The 18,076-nt window shown below is 46.1% G+C and overlaps 1 protein-coding gene across 3 annotated transcripts in view; it reads right to left on the bottom strand.

Annotated features, from left to right (window-relative positions):
* The window catches only part of Chchd6 (coiled-coil-helix-coiled-coil-helix domain containing 6), a 211,370-nt gene extending 193,731 nt beyond the window's left edge, over positions 1 to 17,639 (bottom strand). For 2 of the 3 annotated variants that reach the window (XM_048356348.1, XM_048356351.1), the window contains exon 1: positions 17,464 to 17,639. In XM_048356348.1, coding sequence (XP_048212305.1) covers positions 17,464 to 17,550 — 87 coding nt within the window. In that variant the 5' untranslated portion in view covers positions 17,551 to 17,639. The remainder of the gene's footprint in view (positions 1 to 17,463) is intronic. The other variant, XM_048356349.1, reaches the window with a different exon arrangement.
* Between the last annotated feature and the right edge of the window lie 437 nt (positions 17,640 to 18,076).

Here is an 18,076-nt window from a genome sequence, read left to right as displayed (position 1 = left end):
AAAAGAGTGGGGAACATGCCCTTGGTAGTGAAGAGACAAAGGCAACAGCAGCAGCTTACAACAAAAGGTTTGCATGGTGGTGGCCTTGACTATGAGGATGAATGAGAGAGCAGAGTTAATAAAGAGGAGTTTTGATCCTAAGTTAGTGGAACAACTTGGGTGAGAATGACAGAAAAGGGAAATTAAGAAGAGAAACTATTTTGAGAAGGTTGAACGTAAGTTTGAAGATATTAAAAAGCACAGATTATAAAAGGGAAAGAGCCTTCAAGAGTTTATTGGTTTGCTCCATTTTGATCTATAGCAACTAAATGCTGTATTGACATATGGGAAAGTGAAAAATAAGCTCTAAATCATGGCCCAACTCTTCCATTCTCTGTGTGTGGAACCAGCCACACACCGAGGGCAAACACACCTCTGGGAAGTGAATGTTTTTCCAGGTAAGCAGGGACCTGAACTGGTGCTCAAGAGGGAGCCAGCTCAGTGGAAGATTTGGGCACCCCACCCCTGTGCTGTGACTGGCTCACAAGAGCTGACTTCCAAACTTTCAGGAAAATTTGAGAGCTGGTTCACTTTAAGATGGCAGTTTAAATTTGGCCCTGGTAGGAAGACTTTTCACCACAGGAAGTGTCACATACTACAAATCACAGCCCTTTCTTGTGGCTGGAGTAGGCTGTTAGAAATTCACTAGCACCCGCTGGGCACAGTATGGAGCTGGTCGTCCCAGCGACATGGGAGGCAGATCGCGAGAGGATTTTGGTTCAAGACATGGACAAAATCTAGGCATCTAGACCCAAACCTGGGCATGTGGTGGATGCCTCTTATCACAGCTGTGTGGGAAGTATAAATAGGAGGCTCACAGTCCAGCCTGGTCCAGACAAAAACACAATGCTATGTGTTTTGCTCTTAATAAGGTCCAAGGGCTGGGAGAATGTGGTTTAAGTGGTAGAGTGCCTGCCTTGCAATAACAATGCCCTGAGTTCAAACTCCTAGTACTGAAAAGGAAAAAATGAAAGAAGGGCAGCACGGAGCAAGAAAGGGAAGAAAAAGAAAGAACAGAGGTGAAAGTGACAGAAAGGGATAAAGAGATAGGGAGGGAGAAAAGAAAAAGAGAGAAGAAAGTGGACCCTGTGAGAATGCACCAGTCCTCTGAGGGACTAAGGGCAAAGCATGTGTCGTGAGTGTGAACTGCACTAAAGACTAAGCCCTGCGTGACCCTCAAATCAGTGGGCCATGAATGAGGCAGGCGTAGCAAGCAAGGTCCCAACCCACAGGGTGGAGAACAGCCAGGTGGACGGGAAGAACAGGCATCGATATAGGCAGAGGAGCCACTTACAGTACAACCCATGAGGACCAAGAAAGCAGCCTGGCCAAGAGTAAATGCATAAGACACCATGACCACATTTCATCTGTTTGTTACACTATGCTTAACAGAAAACAATGGTGACCATAGTGAAAGAAAGACACTGTCCTTGGGGCTGGAAATGTGGCTTAGTGGTAGAGTGCTTGCCTCGCATGCATGAAGTCCTGGGTTTGATTTCTCAGCACCACATAAACAGAAAAAGTGCAAGTGGTGCTGTGGCCCAAGTGGTAGAGTGCTAGCCTTGAGCAAAAGGAAGTCAGGGACAGTTATCAGGCCCTGAGTTCAAGTCCCAGGACTGGCAAAAAAAAAAAAAGAGAGACACTGTCCTTGCTTCCTTGGAGTTAATGGTCAATGAGATAGTTAATAGTCATTCATATCCTATTTCATATAATCAACTTAAATCACAACATCATTTTATTTACTGGATAAAAGATAAAAACTACTAATAAAGCCAGGAGCCAGTGGCTCATGTCTGTAATCCTAACTCAAGAGGCTGAGATCTGAGGATCATGGTTTGAAGCCAGCCCCAGCAGGAAAAAGTCTGTGAGACTCTTATTTCCAATTAATCACAGAAAAATCCAGAAGTGGTGCTGTGGCTCAAGTGGTACAACACTAGCCTTGAGTAAAAGGAAATCTGGGACAGCGCTCAGGCTCAGAGTTCAAGCCCAAGGACTGGTAAAAAATGAAGCTGGGTGCCAGTGGTTCAAGCCTTTAATCCTAGCTACTCTGGAGACTGAGATCTGAGGATCACTGTTCAAAGCCACTCTAGGCAAGCAACTCTGTGAGACTCTTAAATACAATTAACCACCAAAAAGTCAGAGATAGAGCTGTGGATCAAGTGGTAGACTGCTATCCTTGAGCAAAAGCAGCTCAAGGAACATATGTTTGGGGTTTGGGGTTATTGTTTTTGTCAGCCATGGGGCTGATCTCAGGACCTGGGCGCCATCTCTGAGCTTTTTTTGCTCAAGGGTTTTGCCAGTTGAGCCACAGCTCCACTTCTGAGGTTTTTTGTTGTTGTTGTTGTTTTTGGTTTTGGTTTTTTGGTGCTTTAATTGGAGATAAAGTCTCACAGACTCTTCTCCCCAGGCTGGCTTTGAACCTCAGTCCTTAGATCTCAGCCTCCTAAGTAAGCTAGGATTACAGGCATGAGCCACCAGCACCCAGTCTATGGAGCATTTTGTCCAACTTCAGATCCTGACCCCACTCCCTAGTTCCTCTTTGTACTGGGGTCACAGGAGCTCATCTCTGTACCTGGCTTATTAACTGAGTTAGGGAGGTCTCACTAACGTCAGCTATCGGAACCATTATCCTCCTGGTCTCTGCCCATCGTAGCTGGGACGTTAGTGTCTTTCTCCAAGGCAGAGGCAGAAGAGTGAGAAGAGAAGGAAGTCCAAGCATGGCACCCAGGGATTGGGAACTGTCCACCACCCAGGCTCCAGAGGACTGGTCTGCTGTTCTGTGGCCAGGCACACGGGCTGATGATCTGGGGTCTCTCCTTCCCTGCCCTCCCCTTCCGGTGCACACTGACTGTGTGTGTGAGTGTGAGCGCGTGCTGCAGGGTGGGGAGGGCTGATGGGAGCATGCAGGGCAAGGAGTGTAGGAAGACCACCTTGAAAAAGATGCTCACATTAAGACTGCAACCCTCGAATGAAGACTCTCAGCAACAAGCAAGAGGAGAAAAGTCTGGGCCTGGCATGTCCCAGGGTGCAACAGAAGGCCACTGTGGCAGTGAGTAGGGAAAAAGAAAGGGACCAGATGATCAGGTCAGAGGGACAAGCAAAGGCAGGGCCACACAAGTCCTGACAGACCAAGGTCAGATGTTTAAATCTGAGCCAGTGGAAATGCCAGGACTTCACACAGGTGAGCCACAGGCTCTGATTTGCTAGTCCCAGCCAAGGTAGGACCAACTGAACTACACTACTTGGTAAGTGAGGGGTTAAGGAAAACATTGGCAAGATGCTTGTTGACAGTGAGAGATTCGTAATATTTCTTAATGTTGCTATAAAATACAGCAAGTAATATTTTTAATCAACAAACATACATACACACACAGTAGTCATGCGAGAATAAACACCATCTGGGCAACGCTCCCTGTACCAACAGAACCAGAACAGAGGCCTCCAGAGCCAGACAGGGCTGGGTGCTCGGTGCCACAAGCACACTGGCCATTATGCCACCAGAGCTGGCCAGAGCGTATCCTCTGAGGTCAGGAGGAGGCCAATCCAGAGCAACGCAGGGGAAAGGAGCTCTCCCCACTATCTAACTACATGACCTTGGCCTAGTTCTTTAGTGTTTCTGAGCTTTCCTTTCATCCGCCATGAAACAGAGATTCCTTGAAGACGAGGCGGCTTCAACACAACTCAGGAATTAAGTACATTCCCATTAGACCAGCCTGGGTTTGCATCCCAAGTGTCTACTTCCTGCATGACTTTGAACAGAGGACTTCTCATCTCTGAATCAGTTTCTTCATCTATAAGATGGAAATAATGGTAGAGACTGTAGAGAGTATGAGTTACATGAAGCAATCTACAGAAAGCAGTTGTGCAAAGAAAATAATTCATGTTAGCTATTAAGTGAAAATGCCAAGCACATATTGAGTACAAACAGAGAACATGAAAGAATCAACAACACAAATCCTTAGGATTAAGCAAAGGAAGGCAAGGGAAAGAAAAAGGGGTGACATTGTCCAAAAAGAATTATACTCACGATGTGACTTATGAAATGGTAACCCCTCTGTACAACATCTTATTAACAGTAAAATTATATTTTTTAAGAGAAACATTAGGGCTGGGAACATGGCTTAGTGGTAGAGTGAATGTACAAAGTGGCAGAGTGAATGTACAAAGCCCTGGGTTCGATTTCTCAGTACCACATAAACAGAAAAGGCCAGAAGTGGCGCAGTGGCTCAAGTGGTAGAGTGCTAGCCTTGAGCAAAAGTAGCTCAGGGACAGTGCCTAGGTCCTGAGTTCAAGCTGCAGGACCTTGAGAAAATCCCTTCCCTTACTGTCCATATTATGTACAAAGTTAAATTGGGTAAATTCTTTTTACAGTCCCTTCCAAGTCTGACATCCTATGGCTTAAGCCTGGACCTGGCCCTCAACCCAGGAGTAACAGAGGAACTCTAAAAAGACGAGTTCTTTCCCCACCACCCCAAAGAATGCTTGGTTGGCACTTCCACAAGTCCCCAGCAACAAAGTAAAGGCCAAGAAGAGTCTCGTTTTCCTTTCCTCTCCAGCTCACAACCCTATCCTCAAGAACATGGCCATATATGAAAGACATGAAGAAAAAGGCATCCCAGGATAGCAAAAGTCAGAGGCAAGAACAAGCCAAGGAGCTGAGTCCCAAACTAAGTCATATATGCATAGAGACCTCACCACTTCCACCCCAACAAAGGCTTCTAAAAACTCTATGACCATAACCAATACATCACCCTCACCCAAAGCCAAGCTCCCAACAAACACAGAATGTACACCACAGAAGAGTCAGATAAGAGCAGCACATCTAAAGTGCCCCAGGAATCTCCTCTTGGAACCCGAAGCTCTAGTCAGACAATACCTGAATGAAGCCTCAAGGGATAACTTACCTGAGTGACCTTCCCTGAGCTCACTCAATATGCCAGGGAAGGGATAGGATGCATTTTGTAAGACAGAGTGGGGCAGAGAGTGGCATTCCAGAATAGGGAACAGCATGAGTAAAGGCACAGTAGGAAGAGTGCATGAAGAAGTCCTAAGGTTCAGTGAGACAGGCATACAGGCAAATGAAAAAAGTAAAGGGTTGATTAATTCTACCAGAGGCCTTGAACGACAAGTTAAGGAGGCTAGAATTTATGCTGTGTTGGGTTGGGAGCCACTGAAGTTTCAGAGAAGATGCCCTGCCAAGATCTTCTCCTTGCACAGCGAGGCAAAACAGAAAGAGGGGCTGAGATGGCAAAGCCTAGAGGAAGGATAACTACCACAAGGGTGCAAAGCAGGAGTAAGAGGGCTGAAAAACGTACCAGCTGCAGGACTGAAGGGGAGGGGAGGGACACAAAGACACTAAAGAAATACACTTAAGACATGGAACAAGTGAAAAAGCCAATTCACGAATAGTAAATGCAATATGATCTCATTTGTGCCGCAAGAAAGTAGAGTATGCTCATATATGAAGGCTTAGAGTCTGAAAAGATTCATGAGGAATTATGAACAGTTGGCATTTAAAAATAAGATGCATTTTGCAAAAAGAAAAAAATCTTAAAGTAAGAGATGAGAGAAAAGTTGTCAGCAAGGCTCTGAGACTGGCTTGCTGGAAAGAAGGCAGTGTATTATTGAGCCAAGAACTGCTCTGTGTGTGTGTGTGTGTGTGTGTGTGTGTGTGTGTGATGTATTCTAAGTGCATTTAAATATCTCTGTTGTGTGTGTGAGAGGGAGATGTATGTTCTAAGCTCATTTAAGTATCTCTGTTCCACAGGCAAATAGGTTTGCTCAGGAAGCTGGAAGAGGTTGCATCTGGAGAAAGAAATGAGGGAATCCCTGGTGTAAGAGTACTGAGAAGGGAGAAAGGATGTAATTTCCCCACTCTCCAGAAGGAGGCAACGAAGCTCACAGCTGGTGCAGAGGAAATCAAGCCCCAAAGTGAAGGGAAGAATGCCTATATAAAGCTAATGATAGAAACAACTGTGACTATTATTCCTTGAGGACACTCGGTATGCCAAACTCCAGGCCAAATGCATTGTCTACACATCATCCTTTAGCAGTCAGAGGATGAACAGTCACAGATGCTATACATACCAGGACCAAGACTCAAATCCGAACCCTGGTATAAGTACATAAGCACATATGAAGACAGGAATATGGAGCACCTCTAAAAAGTAACTTTTCATAGAAGGGCCAAGTCTTTTTTTTTTTTTTTGCCAGTCCTGGGGCTTGGACTCAGGGCCTGAGCACTGTCTCTGGCTTCTTTTTGCTCAAGGCTAGCACTCTGCCACTTGAGCCACAGCACCACTTCTGGCCATTTTCTGTATATGTGGTGCTGGGGAATTGAACCCAGGGCCTCATGAATACGAGGCAAACACTCTTGCCACTAGGCCATATTCCCAGCCCCAGAAGGGCCAAGTCTTGAAAGCTGAAGTCACTTGGATGTCACATTTCATCCCCTGACTGTGCTTCATGGTCCAGAGGAAGTAGAAGGAGGAACATCTATGTCCTCATCAAACAGAAAGTCAACCTAGTTAAACCTACCAAGGGCCAAAGCGAAAACCAGCTCCCAGTGTTGCTGACCAGGCACAAAAGAGAAGCAACAATGTGGAGGCATTTTTCTGAGGTCACAAGTAGGGTGTCAGCTCATTCATGGGCAGAAACAGTGTCACCATCCTCATACCATGAATGGAGAAGGACAATGCAGAGAACACTGCCTGGGGTTGCAAGGCACATTAGCAGCTAAACCGGGTCTTCACAGTCACAATCAGTCCACTCAGTACCACACAGCAGTATGCACTGTACCAAGCACTAGGCTACTACAAAGAGCTAAATGCTGCTCCCTGCTGGCCCCACGCCAGGCCTTTGGCTCCTGTGGGAAAGGAGGGAAGGGGGGTCAGCCCCACACCAGGGCAGGGCCAGTGTGCCACCTTCTACAAGATCAAGTTTGCTTGGAGTCTCAGTTAGGATCCTGATGCCCAAATACCTCAATCCCTGTGAATTTCCTGCCCAACTCTGTGATTCTAAAAAGATTCTTCCTCTCCTTGCTCAGGACTGTTGCCTTGGAGATTCTGTTCCTAGTCCTTTAGTTTTCGATGAGCTGAAATTAGACACACCGGCTGCTCACCAGATTTAAATCCCAGAATGTCAGGAAAAGAAGCCTGGAGACCTCGCACTGCAGGCTTACAAGCACAAGTGTCCACAGGAGCGCTGAAGGTGACAGAAATGTAAACCTGGTAAAGATTTAAAAAAAAAAAAATAGTGCAAGGGCACTGTGGTGCTGAGGGGTGAACCTACAGGGCCACCAAAAGAGGGCAGCCACCTTGAAGCTCCAACAAAGTGCTACCATATGGGAACAGACCAGACTTTGAATGTTTTGTTTTTTTCCCAAAAAAAGCAAAAAAAAAAAAATCAAATTTATATAAAGTCTCTCAATGTTTAAATAGTGGCAATTAATTCAAATCTATTAATACCATAGTTTCTGGACTCAGAGTGTGGGAGAGAGGACCAGCCACTGGTTTAAAATACTATCTAGCAAGTATCTAACTAATTTATAACAGGCTCTGAGCCAGGTGATGGGGGGGCAGAACAAACAAGCAGGATATGGCTGCTGCTATGGACTAAAGGGAGGAGCTGAGGAAGAGGCCTTTTGGCCTGACTCAAAGTACTAATGTAGGTAGCAGAGCTACAGAAGGCTCCTGCAGAGGCAAAACCTGAGTGTAGTCAACAAAGGAGAGGTCACTGCACAGACAGGAGAATGGAGTTCCAGGCACAGAAGCATGAAGCAGCGGAGACAAGGGCAAGACCAAGTGTCTCCTGCTGGGACATTTCTGCCTCTGTTTCTGGAGACAGAAAGGGACACCAGCACATGGAGAGCCAGCACCTGGTGAGACAGACTCAGCAATGGGCCTTACAACTGTAGGCAAGGAGAAGCCTTACGCAGCTGGGAATGGGGGTGCTTTGAGAGCAGGACAGATGAGCAAGGTGGAAAAGAGACATTCTTTTCCCTTACATACTCTCTTTGAACTGTCCAAATTTTATGACCTTTCGGGAAAAAAAAACACTTACCCTTGTAGCACCATGACTTACAGATTAGTGGGAAGCAAGCCTATTGGAAGAAAGAACAATTTGTCAGATGGTGATGGGAAGACAGTATGGGCCTGAACTGAGATAAAGAGCAGTAAAGACAAAGAGGGAAGGATGCAAATGAGAAACTGTTGGAAGGTAAAGCTCAAGACTGTCACTAAAAGTAGAGAAATGCAGGCTGACTGCCCATTTTCCCAGACAGGGACTAGATGGTAGAGCCATTTCTGGCATGAGGAAGAGGTCATTTCAGAAGAGGCAGAGGAGGGGTGCAGAGGTATGGGAACAGATGTACCCACAAGATGACATGGGACCTGGAAGAGAGGATGCAGAAGCATGGGAACAGATAACCCCCCCCCCAAGGCTATATGGGACATGAAAGAGACAATGTGAAGACATGGGAACAGATGTACCCACAAGACAACACGGGACATGGAAGAGGACCAGGGGAATTAAGACAGCTCTGGCTTTGCTGATTAGAATCTAGATGTCATCAGCTCATGAATGAAGATGAGAATAGGGGTCAGGGGACAAACCGCACAGAAGGGACAATGAGGATGAACAAGGAAAACTTCTGAAGCTTCTACAAACTCAGAGAAGGAGGAGGAGGGTGGCAGTTTGGGTCCTGGACACCAGTTCTACTGTGGAAGACAGGCAGAGATGTCCCTCCAAGAGATGGAAAAGGCAGCACGTATGCCCCTGAGCAGCACCTTCACTTCCCAAAGGAAGTAGAGGTGAGCTTAGACAAAGTAAAAAGTCGGGGCTGAAATCTGGCTTAGCAGTAGAGTGCTTGCCTACCATGCACGAAGCCCTGGGTTTGATTCCTCAGCACCACATATACAGGAAAAGCCAGGGCTGGAAATATGGCCTAGTGGCAAGAGTGTTTGCCTCGTATACATGAAGCCCTGGGTTCCATTCCCCAGCACCACATATAGAAAACGGCCAGAGGTGGCACTGTGACTCAAGTGGCAGAGTGCTTGAGCAAAAAAGCCAGGGGCAGTGCTCAGGCCCTGAGTCCATGGCCCAGGACTGGCAAAAAAAAAAAAGAAAGAAAGAAAAGAAAAAGCCAGAAGTGGTACTGTGACTCAAGTGGTAAGAGTGCTATCCTTGAGCAAAAAGCTCAAGAACAGTGCTCAGGCCCTGAGTTCAAGCCCTAGGACTGCCCTCCCCCCCCAACGCACACACAAACACAAAGTAAAAATTCACTATCCTTATATTTATGCTGGCTTGGGGTTTGTTTGAGGTCTTTTCTGTATGTCGGTCATGGGGCTTGCTCAAAGCTAGTGGTTTACCACAGCTCCATTTCCAGTTTTTAGGTAGTTAATTGGAGATGAATCTCATGGCCTCTCCTGTCCAGGGTAGCTTTGAACCACAATCCTCAGATCTCTGCAGCTAGGACTACAGGCATGACCCACCAGCACCTGGCCCACATATATGCTGCTTTACAGATTTATCTTTTACATATGAAGACATATATAAGGTAATTATAATTATACAGTTAAGGATCACTGCAATGGAATTTCATCTTGTTGGAGGGCAACATTCTAAAGTCCGAGGGCAAGTTAGAAATCACTGCAATTCTTAAATTGTCACACGTTACACTAATATTCAAGTAAACAAACCCCTGAGAGTTACTCAAAGTGCCCCTAGGGGCACATGACTGCCCACAGTCCCCCACTATAAAACACTACTGAGTTTAGGAACTCCCTGGCCATAAGAATGGAGGGCACCAAGGGCAAGTCTGAGCCTTCATACTATGCAGCCTCAGCAACTAGGGAGAAAGGACTGAGAACCCTCAAGTATTGTTTCCCTGTTTTCTAATATCTCAACACAAGCCCCAAGATGTGACATGTTGGGGAAGCATATGGGAAAGCACCAAGCCCAGGGACTGGCACACGGTGTGTACTCAGGTGCTTTGCTGGACTTGAAATTCAAACTCACTCTCCATTCACTGGAAAGCAAAGGAGAGGCTGGTGGCCTGCATCTTGGCTTCTGTTGTGACTCTGTCAAACTGCACTCACTCAAACGGTAAACCAAGCAGTGCTTTAAAGCGGAAGATTGGAGAGGTCCTGTGATCTAACCCTTTCAGTTACATATGCTAAATACACACATGGAGGATGTATCACATCTATCGCTCTAAACTGTCAATCTTATGCCCAGGTATTGTAACATTTTCTGTTTGCCACACTTACTGTAGCCAAGTGAACTTAGATGGACACAACCAAAAAGAAGATTATTGTGGATTGGAGAGGATCCCAGATATGTAGGTTAACATCTAGCAAAAACTAAACAGAAATAGAGAACAGGAAATGGTAATATAAAATATCATACAGATCATTGATGTTAACACTGAAACATTCAAAAACATAAGCTCAGAAATATTGTTGGGTAAGAGTACAGTAGAAAAGAAACTGCTACATACATATGAAACAAGTCTGTATCAAAGCCTCATACACAGCTGTCAGACTGCCAGTTTGACCAGAAGCAGAACTGTTAATTCACTAAGTCAAGCATCAATTCAAAAGTCACATACTAATAAACCAGACATTCTAAGCTTTAAAAAAAAAAAAAAAACTTTGCTCTCTTAGAACTTACTAGAGAAAAACAGGGCCAAGGTCTGAGAAGAACAGGGTGACAGAGACTAATAAAATCATTAATGTGAAGAGGGTATATACATAAGTCCATAAGCCTACCGTTCACATATTATTCATGAGAAGATGGAATGACTCCTCCCTAAGTTCTACTCAACAGTGTGCTGGGGAGTGTAGCCCATGCAATAAGACAAGAAAAAAAAGAGAATCCAGAGTGGAATGGAAGTTAAACAGCCTTTACTGGCAGACAGTATGAGGCTGCCTATAAAATATCATAAGGAATTAGCAATGAAAAGAATAAGAATCAACAGTAAGGTTGCAAGTCACAAGATCAATATGCAAAACTCAACTTCTACATACTAGCAATCCCAAATTCAAAAATGAAATTTAAAAAACAATTTTGTGACAAGGGAATGTGGCTTAGTGGTAGAATGCTTGCCTAGCACACATGAGGCCCTGAAATTGATTCCATAATACCACATAAACAAAAAATAAAAAATTAATTTACAAAACAATTTTTTCATAACAATATCAAAAAGAATAAAACACTTGGGAATATTTTAAGAAGTGTACATTTTTTTCACTAGAAATATAAAATATTAGAAACGTTATAGAAAAATTAATAAATGAAGATATTTTCAGACTGAAGATTCCACATTTTTAAAATGGGGCAATTCTTCCCCGAAGCAATCTATAGACTCACCACAAAACCTATCAAATTCCCAATAGGAGCCAGATGCAGAGATTGAGATCTGAGGATCGTGGTTCGAAGCCAGCCTGGGCAGAAAACTCCATAAGACTCTTATCTCCAATAAATTATTCAAAAAAGCCGGAAGTGGCGCTGTGACTCAAGTGGTAAAGCTCTCATCTTGAGCAAAAAGAAATTCAGGGGCAGCACACAAGTCCAGAGTTCAAGCCCCAAGACCACTTCTCCGCCCCCCTCCAAAAAGTCCCAACAGGCTTTTTGTAGAAGTTGATACATTGATCCTAAAATGTACACAGAAACATAAAGAACTCAAAACAGCGAATTCAATCTTGAAAGTGAATAAAGTTGAAGGAGTCATACTTCCCAGTTTTGAGACTACAAAGCTATAATAACCATTAACAACATGGTGTTGGCATAGGAAATAGAGATCAATGGAAATGAATTAAAAGTCCAGAAATAAACCTTAGGTTTATGCTGGATGGATTTTTCACAAAGGCTCCAAAGCAATGCAATGGGGAAAAATAGGCTTTTCAACAAATAGATTTTGAAAAATAAGATATATCATGCAAAACAAATAAAAACGTCAGCACACTCCAGCACTTGAGCCAAGTTCAACCCATCACTTGATTTGGTAATTTCTTATTGAAACACAGCTATACCCACTCATTAACATATTGTCTATGGCTGCTTTCACCAAAAATGTCAAAACTCAGTAGTCATGACAGAGACCTTTGGATGTTCAAAGCTTGATGGATTTACTACCTGGCCCACTGCAAGAAGACTTTTGTCCAGTTCTGATTTAGAGCCTGACCTCACAACATACACTAAAGTTAACTCAAAACATACCATTAAATCTAAATATAATAGTAAAAATGACAAAACTTTTAGAAGAAAAGAACCGGAGGAAAGTTCCATGACCTTAGGTTAGGCAAATATTTTACAATATCAAAAGCACAATCAATTTTGAAAGGAATAAACTTCATCAAAATCATAAACATTTGCAGTTCAAAGACTCTATTATGAAAATGAAAGCACAAGCCACATAATGGAAAAAAATAGCAGCAAATCAGAACAGAACAGCAAATCAGAACAGAACAAAGAGTTTATATCCAGCACAAAGAAATAATGATTTTAAAAGACAAATAATTCAATTAAAAATGGTAAAGATATGAGTACATTTCACCAAAAAGAAAGCATGGATAGAAAATGAGCACATTAAAAGATGTTCAACAGCATTAGTTATCAGAAAAATGCAAGTTCAAATCACAATGACATACCATTTCACAGCTACTAGAATTGCTACAATCAAAAAGCCAAGACAATAGCAAGTGTTAGAAAGGTTATGTGAATCCAAACTCTCATATTTGCTGGTGAAAAAAGAAAAGAATACAACCAGTTTAAGAAATAATTTGGCAGGGTTGTTTGTTTTGTTCTGTCTTTTTAGTTTTAGACAGGGTCTCATTATGTAGCCCAGGCTGTCCTTAAATGATGATTCTCCTGGCTGGGCCTTGTGAGTACTAAAATTATAGGTATGTACCACCACATCCAACTTGGCAGTTTCTTTTTTTTTTTGGCCAGTCCTGGGGCTTGGCCTCAGGGCCTGAGTACTGTCCCTGGCTTCTTTTTGCTCAAGTCTAGCACTCTGCCACATGAGCCACAGCACCATTTCTGGCCATTTTCTGTATATGTGGTGCTGGGGAATTGAACCCAGGGCTTCATGTATACGAGGCAAGCACTCTTGCCACTAGACCATAACCCCAGCCCTGGCAGTTTCTTAAACAGTTAAACAAACCCAATTCATAAACAAGATGTTCCAACAAGTGTATCCTCGAGAAATAAAAACATATGTAAAAAAAAAAACTTGCAACAAACAAGCATTCATAATAGCTGAGAACTGGAAACAATTCAAATCCCCATCAAGTGATAACAGAACACACAAAATGCACTATATAATCCATACAGCAGGGTACTATTCAGCAATGAAAAGGAACAGACTACAGACACCTACAAAACCACCAATGAGCCAATTTCGAAAATATTAAGCAGGGCTGGTATGTGGCCTAGAATGCACAAGGCCCTAGGTTCAATCCCTAGCATCACAAAAACATTTACTCTAAGTCAAAAAAGCTAGTTCATCCCTGTAATCCTAGGTACTCAGAAGACTGAGATCTGAGGATCATGATTTGAAACCAGCCCAAGCAGGAAAATCCCTGAGACTCTTATCTTCAATTAAACACCAAATTGTTGGAAGTATCAAGTGATAGAACACTAGCCTTGAGCAAAAAGACAGTGCCCAGTCTCGAGTTCAAATCCCAGAACCCCTCCCTCCACTATTGAAATGAGAAATATTTACAATATATAAAATACATCTCCAAAAGGTTTTTTTAAGTCAACAACACCCAATAAAAAGCTTAGAGAAGACTAAAGATGGCAAATAAGACACTACCACTCGACAAGAAAAAGCAGCCAAGTTAGCATGTCAGATAAAGGCATCAGGTAAAAGAGTTAACATCTAGAGAATAGGGGAAATTAAAATATATCAAGGCAGGATCAATAAAAGAGAAAACTTGACTAGGGAGAAGCCCACCTGGCCTTTCAGAAGAGGGATCCAATCTGCTCCATCCCATTGTATTAGTGGCAAAGACCAATGGAAAGTAATGAAAAAAAATGAACCGGGGACGGGTGGCTCTCGCCTGAAATCCTAGCTACTCAGGAGGCTGAGCTCTGAGGATCACGGTTCAAAGCCAGTCTGGGGAGGAAAGTCCATGAGACTCTTACCTCCAATTAACTACCAGAAAACCCAGAGTAGTGCTGTGGCTCAAGTGGTAGAGAGCTGGCCTTGAGCTGAAGAGCTCAGGGACAGCGCCCAGGCCAAGTTCAAGCCTCGTGACTAACACATGGCCTTTGAGTCATTTTTAAGTAAAAAGGGATTGCATTATGCACAATTATGAAATGTCTTTGGATGGACATGGAATTGAGACTATTTTTCCATGTCAAAGAACACTAAAATTCCTATCAATCGGTTTGGGGATTCTTTTTTCTCTAATCTCTGAATACTTTGCTCCTGACGAGAGCACACCAGTGTGGCCTCCAGGAAAACATATTCACAGCCTTTCCTGACATCCAGGGTCCACCACTTGGTGGCCAACAATCTTCCCAATATCCCTACCCCTATGCCTGTCAAGATTCTAACTTTGAGCCTGGCTTCCCAGGTTTTTTGCTAACACTCATCTCACTGAAGTTGCCTTCTCACTTCTGAGATGGGGGTGACATTTCACCTCTAAAAGGGGGATTATGGTGTCTCTCAAGACTAGCATGTGCAGTAACTGGAATATGCACCTGACACACTGCTCAGCTAAGTAACTATGTACAGTCCACGAGGATGGCTCAGATCATACCATCAGGGTCACCTCCCCAAACAGGCATTTGTCCTTGCACTCTTATTTTCTCAGAAATTGCAGGGTTTTTTTCTTTTGCTTCTTTGTCCTTCCTTTCTCTTTTATCATTTCCTCTACCCACCTGAGTCCTCCAGGATGGCAGAGACTTGTCGTAAGGTTAGGCCTGTCTTGATAAGTAACCTATTGGCAGCAAATATTTGCTGAGATGGTAGTGACCCCCCCCCCCCCAGCATGTTGTGGGATTCTCTTGTGTATCTAACTATATCCTCTGGGCTTTCCCCTTCCCACTGGCCCAGAACTATCCTCAAAGGAGCACTGAATAGTAAAGCTGATCTAGTCTAGATCATGTAATGAGCTTGGGGATGTGGCTGAGGAAGGTTTATCAAGTCAGTGGAATAAGAAGCTCAATAACTGGCAAAAGGAAGAAGTTGGGGAACTGAGAGAAGTTTGGATGTCAACAAGTAACCAACTTCGGTTGAATTACTTGGTGGTTTTTTACATGGGATGGAGAAGAAAAAAGTAGACATACAGAAGATATTATTGCCATAAATTTGTCTTTTCTTATTGGAGGATGAGATTAAATGAACTGGTTAAAACTATCTTTATGTATTTCATGCATGCTTGTTCTAAAAACTGGAGCTGAATATAATTGTAGCACTTTGCATTAATTAAATTTTTTTCCTTCCATAGAATTAGGGCTTAAGACTTTGTATGCAAATGTATGCAAATAAGCATGCGAATGAGCAACAGCCCTCCCTAACCTTTTATTCTGAAGGAACCAGAGCACTTTCCAAGACAACCAGACCTCAGGGAATAAATACAAGTGGTCTCTAGAAATACTTAATTTCCTCTGAAGGAGCTGGGACAAATATTCTTTAAGAACCTCTTATTAGGTTAATGTATTAACTTCTCATGTGTTCTCTTTGCTAACTGCTTTGTTGATCTGCTGGGGCTTTTTCCTGATCTTTACTCACCTGCCTAAAGACAAGGTGAACTCAAGTAGCTTTACTAATGAAAAGCACTCATTACTATCACATCCTTTCTTCCATCGTCCTCTTTCAAATGAAGTACACAAGCAGGCATGACTTGTCCTTTCCTAACACGGAGCTAAGCACCTCTCACTAGGTGCCTCTAGACAAGCCATTTTATCTTCTCCGACCAGCCTGCCCAACTAGAAAAGGATACAATCCCTGAAGTTTCTTCTTTCCTCCCCACTTCTTGTCACAGCTAACAGGACTCTAGACCACCGACATTTTCATCTTATTCCAGGGTGCAGCTAAGATTGTCTCACAATTAGGACTTCCTAAAGTCTTCCCCTGAACCATTTCCCTACTTAATTCTCCTATACTCCTCTGTGCATTTCTTTTAAATTGGTCCATTTACTAGGTGTATTCACTCAACCTTATTCAACAACTACTGACACAGCACCCACAATGTGCCACGCATAGTGTGGGAGGAACTATAGCACTGGAGTTCAACAGCCAGATCTGGCACTACCTACTTCAATCCCGGTTCTCCCCACTTGTCACCTATGTGACCTCGGACGTGACTTCTCTCAGCACCTCAGATCTCCTTACTCAAGAAACGGGATGACAGAATACTTCTCTCAGAGGTCTGTCGAAAATGAAATGAAATACTGTCTGTAAAGGGCAACGCACAGCTGCCATCACGCACCAAGAGCTGCTTTTGTGGTTCTCCTCCTGCATTTTGGAGGTAGTCTCACCAGTCACACAAGAGCCTGTCACAAGAACTTACACTAATGGAAAAACGACTATCGCCACAAGTTTTAAACTGCGGTGTGTGCAATGCAAATAACAGTGCCGGCCAGGTGGAAAGCTATTATGGACTTGAGTGGCAAGGGGAGGGTTCTTAGGAGACACCTGAGTTTAAGGCCCATTCAGTTGGTCTTGGGGTCTAAGTAGAGTCAGGTCTGTTTAGTGCTTGGATGGGGGAGAACACCTAAGCTGGGAGAAGTGACAAGACGGGGGCAGGGGAGAGGAGTGGAGTGGGGCGCGGTAGATACGGAGACTGCTTGGAACAGGTTGGCATCTGCCAGACAGAAAAGGCAAGAGGGAGGTCCTGGGAGTAGCGAACGGGCGGGTGGAGATGAGGAGGGAAGGGGACTGGCCTGGGAGACGGTCGGAGAGGTCAGCAGGCAGCTGGCGGCCACGGGAGCCTAAGGGCCGGGAGTCCACGTGGAGGGTTTTAGGCGGGGACGCGGCACAGGACCACACAGCCTCCCCAGGTGCGTCGCAGGTGGGAGGGAGCCCGCGGGGTGGGGGTGGGGGTGCGGTGGCCCACGCGTGGACGCACCCCCCGTGCTCGGAACGCGGCGGCACGGCGGGGCGAGGGGCGGGCGGCGGGCGCGGAGCAAGCCCGGCAAAGGCAAACGCGAAGCCGACCCGAGCGGCGCCTCCCGGGGGCGCCGGCGGGCTCCGGCGCGCGGCCCCCACGCCCCCCGCCCGGAAGGCCGCGGGGGGAAGCCGGGGGGCCGGGGCTCCGGGTTCGGGTCCCGGCGCGGCCGCCTCCCGCACGGCAGACTCCGCGAGGACGGCGCGGCGGCGGGCGCCCCGGCCGGCCGGCCGCCCCGGCCCTCAGCGCCCTCGGGCGCCCTCCGCGCCCGGCCCGGCCCGGCCCCGGCGGCGCGGCTCACCCGGATGCCCTGGAGCACCCGGACCCGCTCCTCCTCGTCCATCTCGAAGGACACCCTGCGGCTCTCGCTGCTCTCGGCGCTGCCCATGGCAGAGGCTGGCGGGCGGAGGGCGGGCGGCGACGCCACCGGCTCCCGAGCAACCCGGCCGACGCCGCGCGCGCGCGCTGCGCCCCGCGCCGCCGCGCTCGACCGCCGGGCGCCCGACAACAAGAGCTCGCGGGATTGGCCGACGCCGGAGGCCCGGCCAATCAGGTGGCTCCGCCCCGCGATGCTTTGTGGGAGTTGTAGTCCGCCTCCCGGGCGCCCCGCGGCACGCCGGGAGCGCGGCGGGAGCGTGGCGCTCGGGAGCCCGCGCGCGGCGGGCGGGAGGGTCGTCCTCGGCGGAGTCGCGCTCGCGGGCGCGGGGCGCGGGCGGCCGGGCGGTCGCCGGGCAGCGCGGAGGGGCGCCCGGAGGCGGCCGTCCCCGCGGGGCGCCCGCGGGCTGGCTTCCTCGAGCGCGCCGCGGAAGCTCAGGGGGGCGGGGGGGGGGCCTCCCGGGGGGCCGGGCCCGGGCCCGTCGTCATCAATGGAAGACGCGTGCGTGTGTGAGCGTATACCTGCCTGCACACCTACG

The sequence above is a fragment of the Perognathus longimembris genome, chromosome 10 (assembly GCF_023159225.1).
Source record: "Perognathus longimembris pacificus isolate PPM17 chromosome 10, ASM2315922v1, whole genome shotgun sequence".
NCBI lineage: Eukaryota > Metazoa > Chordata > Mammalia > Rodentia > Heteromyidae > Perognathus > Perognathus longimembris.
This window is presented reverse-complemented; position numbering and strand designations above follow the sequence as displayed.